At 40.4% G+C, this 12289-nt stretch overlaps 1 protein-coding gene across 1 annotated transcript in view; it reads left to right on the top strand.

Moving 5' to 3' along the window:
- KCNU1 (potassium calcium-activated channel subfamily U member 1) overlaps positions 1-5314 on the top strand; it is a 119353-nt gene extending 114039 nt beyond the window's left edge. The window contains exons 25-27 of the mRNA XM_074331502.1: positions 245-439; positions 2193-2317; positions 4921-5314. Of these exons, the coding sequence (XP_074187603.1) occupies positions 245-439; positions 2193-2317; positions 4921-5314 (714 nt within the window). The remainder of the gene's footprint in view (positions 1-244; positions 440-2192; positions 2318-4920) is intronic.
- Positions 5315-12289: the final 6975 nt, after the last annotated feature.

The following is a 12289-nucleotide window of genomic DNA, read 5'->3' as shown; positions in this document are numbered from 1 at the left end:
TATAGCGTAAGCCCCAAAGGAGCAGGAACTGGGTCAGTCTTCCTTTCTCTGCACTTTGCCTAACTCAATGCCCCATCCAAAGTGCCAGCTTTTAGTTGATTTAATAATAATAATGAGAGAGACTGCTTTGCATCACTGGGTCTATTTCAAGCAGGAATGCCCAAGCAATCTCTAAGACTGTACGCCCCCACCATTTACGTGTTGGCTTTTCTGACTTCACACATGGCCTGTCCTTGTTTTCCAGGCCTTCTATAATTACCACGTCCTGGAATTACTTCAGATGCTGGTGACAGGAGGGACAAGTTCCCAGATGGAACAACATTTGGCTAAAGATAAGTTCTATGGGCCAACTGACTGCAGCACTACAAATATGTCTGGAAGAAAGCGGTGTAAGCTGGGGCTTCTGCCCTTAAACAAAACCATTTTGTCAGACATTCAAGTGAGTCTACTCTTAATAGAATTTCCCATTTCCTTCTCTCTCTAAGTTTTTGAAAATGGTCCAGGCTATTTGGGTTTTGAAATGGCCTATAGCACAGAAATATTAACATTAATAGTAACAAGAAATTACTACAACTTAGAGTACTTTATAATTTGCAGTGCATTTTCACATGTGTTATAACAACTCCAGGAGGTAGACAAAGTTGTTATTATCCCCGTCTTCCATATAAAAAAATCCAAGTCCACAGCAAGAATCAGAGAGGTCCAAAAACTTGTACCCCAACAAGGGTATTATTAATAAGTGTAACAGCTAATATTTACTGAGCATTTCCCCTGTGCCTGTCTGCTTTTTTTTTTTTTTTTTCACTTAATCTGTCCAAGGTTTTACGTAGTAGGTATCGTTATTAATCCCACTGAATAGATCAAGAAGCTGAGGCCCAGAGAAACAAGTACTTACCTGAGACCACATTGTCTGCCAGTGGCAAAGCAGGGCTGCTTCTAAGGCAGCCTGACATAGGTCTTCCCACTCTTCTTATACCGGAACCACTAAAGAAATCTGATCAGGTCAACTAAAATCAGGCATTAAGGATTCTGTGTTTGGGTCTAAGAAACTGACTGGGCTAGACATTGAACAATGCTTGAGTTTTCTTAGCCCAGTGAGCTCGTGAACAGTAGATTATAGCAAGAGAGAAGTGAACCATGATGGCAGATTCCAGTGGAACATCTGGACATTTGGGGATCAGAGTAGAGTTCTATCCTAGGAGCAAGTAATTTACTTCTCAGCGTGGTGCCTTTTGGTTTAGTTGACATTAACACTGCATTTAGCTCACCAGTGTAATTGTAGGGGCAGACTTTTGTAAGGAAATACCTTTTGTTGGTTCAGAGGACACCAGCAGAACCCCTTCACAAGGAGCAGGCTCTTCCACGCCTCTGTGCCTGGTGTGTCTTGACAAATACTGCAAAAGGCAAGCCCCATGCTCTGTCATCTCCCTTCCAGGTGCAAACAACATTCCAGAATTCCCTCGGTATGGTTGAGTCCTTTGTACTTCTGTGGTCCTGGGTTCCTCACCTATGGTTGTCTTGAGTGATAACTCCTATATGCCCAGGACAACTGCCATCGGCAACTTCCTGTTGGTATCCGAGGTGACAGTGGACTGGTCAACACACGTGTCCTTCCTTTCGCGACTTAGGTCTTGTCCTCACTTTGTTCTTTACCCTGAGGAGTCACACACAGAACTGACCAGACCTTTTTCTTTTTTTTTTTAAATTCACTGATCCTATTAGCTGCTGCTTTTGAACCTGTTGTCCACATGCAATGCCCTTGTTGGCTATAGCCTGAGAGCAATCTCAAGACGAGTGCTCAGGGCTATAATCTGCTGTCGAGTGGGACAGGAAGGTCACTCTCTGGAGGTCACTTGACATCCCAGCTACTTACATACACTGCATATGGGATTTTCCAACCTGTTGCTTATTAATGGTTACCAAAACAGCAGTGGTGATCAACACAGCATAATGACATGCCACACCACACCCACCAGAGGATCCTGAAAGACCAGAAAGATAAAAAGTCATTGGGATTAGATGCACACAGCTCATCCTAAACCTCACTTCCGAGCTACTTGGCACCACCACCCTAAAGACCTTAAGAAATATTTTCAGGTTTTCCAAACTTGTCCCAAATGACTCCAATAAGTGCCTGTCACTGCTTGATTAAAGGGCCTACAGACTTTTGTTTTTTTCTCTTCTCTCTCCAGCCAAGAGAGACCTTTGGGCAAGTTTTCTGTGGCTCATTAGATAATTTTGGAATCCTGTGCCTTGGCTTATACCGCGTGATAGATGAAGAGGAGTGCAACCCAGACCACAAAAGGGGAGTATGCCCGCATGGGAAGCGCCCACCGCGGCCAGCCCCCTGTAAAAGCCACAGCTGCTTTGTTCTATGTGAAAGAGGAGTCTAGAACTCAAGGTTGACAGTTGCAAAGAAGGGTGCAGGGGGAGGGGATTACGATTTAGGAACAAGGAAGCACGCACATGAGTGACAGGAATCAACCCTGGTAATTAGGATCCGATGTAATCCATGTAAGAGTGGTGTCTCTGTCTCCAATGAAAACTGAAACAGAGATCCAGATTTTAAATCAGGTGTTTGCTTGTTTGTAATGTACCCCTCATCCATGTCTGTGTATCTTTTTAAAGCTGGATGGCACTGTCCACATTGGAAAGATTTACTTGCTTTATACTGGATTCATTGGGTAAATATTTATTAAGTGCCTCTTTTCTAGCCACTGTGCTTTGCACATATAAATTATTGGAGTGATATGTTCAAATCTAAGTTTAAAGAAAGATCAATATGATAGCAGTGGGGGAGATAGAGGAAATGTATGTGGAGGGCAGGAGGAAAAAAGAGAATGCAGTCTACAGACAACCCAGTAATGTAGATCCAAAGTAAGATGCTCACAGTGGGAATGGACAAGACTCAGTAGAGGAACAGAAACTAAAAATAATAGAGTAGAAATAGATTGATGGAACCTGTTCCAAGAGAAAGGGGAAGGAAGCCAAATTCCTCAGAGTAGTCTTGAATAGAAAGAAAGACAATTTCTCTGCTCATAGGAGAAAAGAAGGAAAAGAGTGTATGTCAAGACAAACATAGCTATAGATGAGAGGTATACTTAAGGGAGTTTTTATGTAACACTGGTCTTTCTCAGTGAAGTACAAGCATAGCCATTGATGAAAGCAAAGATGGAGGAAGTATTACAGGGAGTTGAGAAAAAGGTGAGAGTTTAGATTAACTACTGAGAGGAGTGGAAGAAGAGGCTTACGGTGGATTTCTGGGTGCAACACTAAACTGCAAGGACAAAGGATCGGAGGTCCTGCTGAAGCTGAAGAGTAGCTGTACTCTTTCTCTGTCATTCTGGAAGGGAATGACAGAGAAAGAATGATAGAAGTTGTGGTCAGAGAGTGATATATTGAAGCCTAAGATTTTAGAGGTGGGACATGCCAGGAAATGATAACATCCAGTTTGTGGCCAGGAGATAAAGATCACTGGGTAGTAGAAGTCAAAGGAATGTGTCTGGATGTTGGAGTTGTAAACCACATAGACACTGCAGGTATGTAAGATGACAGGGACACTAGAGTTTGAAAGAAAAAGTGTCCCAAGTGCCAAAGGCCTAAATAAACATGGAGGTCTACAGATGACACTGATGAATCAAGAGGGAGGGTGATAGGGCTGTAGAATATTAACCACAAAGATGGTGGGGAAGAGTGATGTTCTGGAAGCAGCATTAGGAAGCATGAATGATGCTGGTCTCTCTCTCTCTCTCTCTCTCTCTCTCTCTCTCTCTCTCTCTCTCTCCCTCCCTCCCTCTCTCCCCCTCTCCCTCTCCCTCCTTCCCTCCCAGCCACCCTCACTCCCTCCCTCCTTCTCCTTCTCCCTGAATTCCATCCCCATTCCCCAACACCTCTGGAAACCCTGTGGAACATGGTAGTTGGGAGAATGTGCAGCCCACACTTGAGAAGACCTCATGGAAGGAAATAATATTTCTGTTTTAAAAGGAGTATGTGATTATAGTAGATCTTGTTGAGAATATTATAAAGGTTACAGAACACTCACTGGGCAAGATAAAAGTGGGAAGATTATTCAGTGAAAGAAGGTCAGTGTTTCATTGAGTTTGGTGTTTAGGAAAGAAGAGGTGATTATTCGGGGCAGCAATGACGAAATGCAGGATGAAAGGCCTAAAAGGTTATCCTGCCACAGCATTCTGACATGAACACTGGTGTATTAATTAATGTAACTCACAGTTATTAAGGATTTGCTCTGTGCCTGCTATTGTCCTGAGGCATCCTGCCTCCCTGCTTTCTTTCCATGTAGGTCCAGGCTCCAAGTGTTCTTTAGGACTCATTGACATTCACTGTTTACTTACCAGTCAAGGTTTCAAAAGGCACTTTAGTCTAATATTTGTTTCTTTTTTTCACTGACCACACAAAATTCTGTGTGAAAGTTGGTGGCATAAGCATTAGGGTAGGTGTAAGCCAGGATGGAAATAACTGAGTGCAAGTAATCTTCCAGTTTTGACAAAGCGTGGCTAAGTATTGTGCCAATGGAATTTTTTATTGTAGTGGATATTAAGAACATAGAAACCTAGAGTCAGAAAGGCCATTAGAGATGTCAGTCCAAACCACTCCCCTACCCCTCTCCCAACAAGATAATGAGAAAAGCAAGGCCCAGAGAATGGAGATGCCATGGGTACAGTCAGAGATGGTTAGTGTCAGAGGCAGGGACAAAGCCAGTCTCCCAGTTCCTAGTGTATGACCTCTTCTACTGCACTATTTCAGAGACATTTACTATTCACAAGAAACCAATGAAGCAAAGCAAAGCAAAAAACATTGCCTCCCTTGGCCCAGCCCAATGACTGCCTTACTTTGGCCATTGCCTGTAGCCATACTGTTCCAGCTGCGGAGGCTCAGATTCATCTTTGCCTTTTCTTACAGGTTTGTGATCACTCGGCCAGCCAATGAGTTTAAGCTTCTGCCCTCAGATCTTGTGTTCTGTGCTGTCCCTTTCAACATTTCTTGTTACAAAAAGGGTAATACTTCATATCAAGGTCCAAATGAAATTATAAACATTATTCCACTGACATCAGAGGCACCTACAGACATAAATTATCCTCCTGTTGAACAGACGACAACACAATCCTTAAATACATTAGTCCATTCTTTGGAGCCAAAAACTACTCTTGATAGTGATTATAAACAAGCCATTTTGACTCACAATGGTAAACCATTACCTCAGACACATCTAGGCGAAACCATGAAGGAAAATGGAAAGGCAAACATGAAGGAGACCATAAAGTACAACGTTTCTGCGTATCCAAAGTCAAACTAGACCTGCCGATATTCTCCACAAGCTCCTAGCTTGCTACTTATAAGGCATCTCCAGAGATGGTGACTGAACAAGGAAAATAAAAATGGAAGCATGCCATTTTCATGCCCATTGCTTAGTGGTCGATCAGCAAGCCCACATTATTTGAGAAGAAGCAAAAGGCTGATCCAATCCCACTGGATCTGGTGTGATAAATAAAGAAATATATGATAAATGCCTCTGGAAGGAAAGTTCATTGCTCTGTGTCTTTTAAGTAGGAAACATGTTAGTCTGAGCTGTGTTAAAGAAGTCCTTCAGCGCTTGCTGGGTTCCTCCAGTCAGGGAATACAAGTAATCAAGATAACAGTGAAAACTAGACACCAGAGACAAGAAATAAAGAGCCCCCAAATCAAGAATCTTACATTCTTTATCCTCAAACAGGCAAATAGTACACTAGTATATTATCTCTCTTTTTCTCTCATGCTTTTTCTTTCTTCATCTCTCTCTATAGGAGGTCACAAAGACCAGATGAGAAGATGGGAAGATGCTGGTTTGAACTGGCAACCAGTTTGTATAAAACTAAGACCTAGGTATATGCCTGGCTCAAGAATGAATATTAGATTACATGGGATGGGATAGATTGAAACGTATCGCGTAGATTGAAATATAACCTCCCAAATTCTCTAATTCAAGAATAAAGACATCATGGCATAAAAAGTATAAAATATTTCCCCATATTCCAAAAGGAACAAATACACTGTTCTATAAACCTTATCTTCAATTAAGTAATTTAATCTAGGTATTAACCTGATAACACAGTAAACAAAAGTTCAGGACATCCAGGAAGTATGGTGGTCTTATAAGGATGAACTTTATGAGCTTTATAAGCAATGCCTTCTTGTGTTATAGATACAAACTAGATAGAAAGGAAGAGGGAAGCAAAATAAACCATACTTCTCATAAATTGTTTTACATGATTTTTATGATATCCTTCACATTTTAAATACCATCTTTGCTGATTTGATATTATTACCTCCACTTTACAAAGGAGGAAACTATGTCATGATAAGGTTGGCAAATAAAGTATACCAGGTTAAATTTGAATTTCAGACAAATAACACATTTTTAGTTTGAGTGTGTCCAAATTAGCTAGTAAATAATCAAATGAATATTTAAACCTGGTTTATTTGACTCCAGCACTTAACACGCATTATGCCTCCAAGCACACAAATAAAATAAGTAAAACAAAACTGAAAAAAAAAAAATTCATCCACAGGAAATACAATTTTGTATTAATTAAGCTTTGGTTGTAATGAAATCAATTTATGTGGAAAAAAAGTATAAGGAAAGTTGTCAGAGACCAAGGAAATTTATTTTCTTTTTTTCAGATTTTTATATTGAAGGTTTAATATACAGTTAGAAGGTTTATGATACAAATCCCCCCACCACTTTTCCATTATTTTTTCTTTATATTATACTTAATTTTCTAAAAGATTTTTATTAAAATATAGCTAATATACAACATTATATTAGTTTCAGATGTACACCACAGTTATTCAACATTTATATATCTAAAGAAATGATCACCATGGTAAGTCCAGCAACCATCTGACACCGTACCATGCTATCACAATATTATATTCCCTATGCTGTACATTACATCCCCATGATTTATTTGTTATACCTGAAAATTTGGACCTCTTATTCACCTTTACCTGTTCCCCCTCTTTTTAATTTTTCAAGTACAGTTGACATTCAATATTATATTAATTTTAATTGTACAGCATAGTAGACATTTGTATAGTTTAAGAAATGATCCCCCTGACTAGTCTAGTACCCACCTGGCACTATACCTAGTTATTACCATATTATTGACTATATTCCCTGTGCTTTGCTTTACATCCCCATGACTGTTTTGTAACTACCAGTTTGTTCTTCTTAATCCCTTCACCCTGCCCCCCAACCTCCTCCCGTCTATCACCCAAAAAGTCTATTACCAGTATGAGACCATACATAGTTATTACAATATTATTGACTATATTTCTCACGCTATACCCTACATCCCCATGATTACTGTGTAACAACCAATTTGTACTTCTTAATCGCTTCCCTTTTTTCACTCATCCCTGACCCCCTCCCATGAGTATGTTCTCTGTACCTATGAGTTTGTTTCTGTTTTGTTTGTTTTATTTCTTCTTTAGATTCCACATATAAGTGAAATCATATTGCATCTGTCTTTCTCTGTCTTACATACTCCACTTAGCATAATACCCTCCAGGTCCATTCGTACCACACAGATGGCAAAAAACCATTCCCTTCCCTGGCTGAGTAATTTTCCAGTCTATGTACCACCTCCTCTTTATCCATTTTCCATTGACAGACTCACAGGCTGCCACCACAACTTGGCCATTGTAAACAATGCTGCAATGAACATATGGATGCACATGTCCCCTCAAAGTAGGGTTTTGGGTTTCTTCAGATAAATACCCAAAAGTGGGATTACTAGGTCCTTCTTTGTCTCTTGTTATAGCCTTTGTTTTAAAGTCTATTTTGTCTGGTATAAGTATGGCTACACCAGATTTTTTTGTTTTTAAAGTTTCCATTTTCATGAAATAACTTTTTCCATCCCTTCACTTTCAGTCTGTGTATATCTTTCAATCTGAAGTCATTCTCTTATAGGTAGCATTATGTAAGGGTTTTGTTTTCTTATCCTTTCAGCCTTCCTATGTCTTTTGAGTGGAGCATTTAATTCATTTACATTGTAAGTAATTGTTGATAGATATGTAGCTATTGCCATTTTATTATTCATTATTTTGATTTTTTTTCCTCCATCTTAAAGAAGTCCCTTTAAAATTTCTTGTAATACTGGTTTGGTGGTGATGAGCTCCTTTAGCTTTTTCTTGTCTGGGAAGCGCTTTATCTGTTCTTCGATTCTACATGATAGCCTCAGTGGGTAGAGTAATACTGGTTGTAGGTTCTTGTGTTTCCTCATCACATTGAATATTTTGTGCCAATCCCTTCTGGCCTGCAAAGTTTCTGTTGGGAAATCAGCTGATAATCTTATTTGGGGGGCTCCCTTATAAGTTACTAGTTGCTTTTCTCGGCCTGCTTTTAGGCTTCTCTGTTTTCTTTAACCTTTGTCATTCTAATTATGTGTCTTGGTGTTGGTGTGCGTGGGTTCATCTCGTATGGGACTCTCTGCACTTCCTGGGCTTATATGTCTATTTCCCTCGCCAGGTTAGGAAAGTTTTCAGTCATTATTTCTTCAAATAGGTTTTCAATTCCTTGCTTTCTCTCTTTTCCTTCTGGTAACTCTATGATGTAAATATTGCTACACTTGATGTTGCCCCAGAGGTCTCTTAAACTCTCCTTATTGTTTTTATTCTTTTTTCTTTTTGCTCTTCCAATTGGGTGTTTTCTGATACCTTGTCTTCCAAATTGATGATTCAGTCCTCTGCTTCATCTAGTCTGCTGGTGATTCCTTCTAGTGCATTCTTCATTTCAGTTATTGTGTTCTTCACTTCTGACTGGTTCTCTTTTATGGTTTCTATATCCCTTTTATGCTTCCTATTTCTTTGTTGAAGTTCTCACTAAGTTCCTTGAGCATCCTTATAACCATTGTTTTGAACTCTGTACTTGGTAGTAGGTTGCTTGCCTCCATTTTGTGTAGTTTCTTTTCTGGAGTTTTCTCCTGTTCTTTCACTTGAGATGCATTTTTTTCCTTTTTTTTCTTTTTCTTTTCTTTCTTTCTTTTTTTTTTGTTTCCTCATTTTGGCTGATTCTCTGTTTCTATATATTAAGTAGATCTGTTATGTCTCCCAGGCTTGGCCAAGTTGCCTTATGTAGTAAGTGCCCTCTGGTGCCTTGGCACAGCCTCTGGTCACCTGATCCAGGTGCTCCAGGAGTGTCCCTTGTGTGGGTTGTATGTATCCTACTGTTATAGTTAAGTCTTGATTGCTATTGGCACATCAGTGAGTGGGATTGACCCTCAGGCTGATTGAATGTGAGGTTTGGCCATGTCCATAGTTTATAGGCTGCTGTTCGGGGGGCTTAACCCACTGAATGGGATTTGCCCTAGTGGGCTATGGTGTCGGTTCAGACTGCCCTTTGGATGTGCAGCTTGTGGGGCTAAATGGGCAGTGCTCTGCTGTGGTCTGAGCTAATCTCCAAGTATATTGGTTCTGGAGCCTATTGCAAAAGGCTCTGGTGCAGGCCCAGATCACCCACTGCCTGTTACCAGTCAGGGACTACCTAGTAGGAGCTACAAAACAACCTATGGTTGTTTGCTCTCTATGCTAACCCTGGAGGTAAGTGGGAGAGGCCACGCTGCGAACCAAGGATGTCTAACACCAGTACCGGGCCTGGGGTAGCTCCCCGAAATGCCAGGACACCCCAAGGCCTGATGTCACCTGCCAGCTCCCTTAAGGTTTAGCCACTGATAAAGCCTCGTGTGGTACACAAGTTGGGTTAGGCAGGGTCTCAGGGAGTCACTACAGTGGGATGTGTTGTAGTCACCAGGTTAATGTAGACTGGTTTGGTGCCAGTACAGTAGGTGCCTGTACCTACTCAGCAAATGTCTCAGAGCACCCCGAAGTCTGTAGCTAACCCTTGGGGCCCATGGACTTCGATACTTTTCCTAGAAAGAGTGCAATGTGTGTGGGCCTGGCTGCTCACAGAGAAAGTGCCTCTGGTGTTGGGCGAGGTCCCAGTGAGTCAGCAGAATAGAAGAAGCAGAGCTCACCAGGCCAATCAGATTCAGATTTGGCCATTAGGGGAAGGGCTCAACACAGGAAAGATGGCACCCGCCCACCTGTCAGCTGAAAGGAAGAAGGACACCACACAGGGAAAATGGCGACTGTATTTCAGCCCTTGCTATGAAGCCACATACCTCAGTCTGTCCCTCGCATGTTTCCAACACCCCCTGAATTACTGTCCTGCTGCCAGAGCCCAAGGTAAGTGCCTGGGAGTGAGAGAGTCTATGCATGGGCCCTTTAAGAGAACGTCTGGGTTTCCTGCAGTTTTTTGTCCCACCCAGATGGTCAGAATTCCACTGTTTTTCACAGCCTGTTGTGGAGTCTCCTTTTCCCAGCACCAGTGCTCCGGGCTGGGGAGACTGGTTTGTGGCTGGGTTCCATCGCTTCCCAGGGGAAACCCCATGGCTAGGATATCCCTCCTGGTTTTCAACTGCCACAAAGAGGCTTGGGGCGAGCTCGTTTCACGTCTCCACCTTTCCTACCTTTCTCGACATGGCTTCATCTTTATATCCTTAGTTATCAAAATCTTGTTCAGCTGGATTTCAGATGATTCTCCAGGTGATTGTTCTATAATTTATTATAATTTTTATGTGTTCATGTAAGGAAGCAGGCAAAGTGTTTACTCTGCCATCTTGGATGTCTTTTTCTCTCTCTTTTTTCTTTTTTAGGCTTACCTGTCTTCTTCACCTTTCTCTTTTTACAAACTGGCCCTCTTTTTTTTCCATATACATGGCAAAATATATTTTCCTGCAATTCCAGATTCATAGGAAGAGTTATAAGTGCATGAAAGATTTAACTGGCCTATCTCTGAATTTTAAACCCTAATTTCTAAAAGAAAGTATGTATTGGGTTTAGCTTTGGCCACTCCATCCCACTATCAATAGCTGAGGAACAGGGTGCCTCTGAATGGAGGACTTGTCTTCACAGAAGGAAGGAAGGATGATTTGTGGCCTGGAAAGACATGCTAACAACATCTACTGCAAAGACAGTATCATTCTTTCTCTCCATTCCCTGGGCCTTTTAATATACATAGCAGGTTTAGCAGAAACAAAATATTCTTGAGAAAGAACGTGTGGAATAGCCCTATATATATTCAAAATACAAAAATCCACTGCTGTACACGTATTGACCAATCTGTTTAGTATCTCAATCTCAGTTCTCCTGAGTAAAGACTTATCCCACAAATAATCTCAATTCCAATACAGCAGAAAAATTAGAATGAGAAATTCTTTCTTCATATTTTAGGTGAATGTGTACCAGAAATATGGCTAATGAAATATTGAGTTATATGCAACTATAGCCAATGTGTGAGTACTCATACTAACAGTATGGATAAATATATTAAAATTGGCAGAGTATCCCTAGACTCATGTGCCAAGTGATTCTGTAACTTCAGAACCAAACCCTTTGTCTATAGATGGCAACATTTTAATACAAATTATAACACTAGATCCTTTGGCAATATAGTAGATACCAAATTCATAATGATTATTCTATTCTTATTAATAGAAAAACTTATATAAAGACAAGAGAAAACATTCAAGCAACTTAACAACTCATAAACAACATGTGGGCCAGTAGTTTTTAAGTTTTTTTCAGTCTTTGACCCTTTTGAAAATTTGATGAAAGCGACAGCTTTCCTCCCCAGAAAAATTAATATTTCTATATATTCCACAAATTTCATCATTTAAGTGGGAGGGAAGTCATGGATCACCGTATAGTCTATCCATCATCTTCCCAAATTCCTAATATAGGTCTCCTATAACCAATGAAGTAGTCTCCAAAAATAACATAAGGCAGGAGAGTCAGGAGACCTGAGCACTTAGTTTGGTTATCTCATTTAACATTTGTGATCTTGGGCAAGTTCTTAAACCTGTCTCAGCTACTTTCCCAGCTCATTTTATTTTTTGTAAAAGCATAAATTTGAACTAAAAGATTGTGAAAACTACTTCCATTTTCATTCATTGAACACATATTTATTCACTGCACACTGTGTATCAGGCACTGTGTTAGATGCTGAGGTAGAGTAATTAACAAGAAAAAGTTCCTTTCCTCATGGAGCATACACTCTATTTGGAGGAGGCAGAAAATAAAAGACTAAGCAAATGAGCAAGATAATTACAGATTGTGAGGGAAATACACATGTTGATGTGATAGATAATTTCCCCTGTGGGGGGGAAAAATGTGTTTTAGGAAAAAGAACTTGAAATGTTCAAGAAAAGAAAGCAAGTCAATGTGGTTAGAG

The sequence above is a fragment of the Rhinolophus sinicus genome, linkage group LG04, assembly GCF_036562045.2.
Source record: "Rhinolophus sinicus isolate RSC01 linkage group LG04, ASM3656204v1, whole genome shotgun sequence".
In the NCBI taxonomy this organism is placed as follows: Eukaryota; Metazoa; Chordata; class Mammalia; order Chiroptera; family Rhinolophidae; genus Rhinolophus; species Rhinolophus sinicus.
Note: the sequence above shows the minus strand (reverse complement) of the source record. Positions and strands in the feature narration are given on the sequence as shown.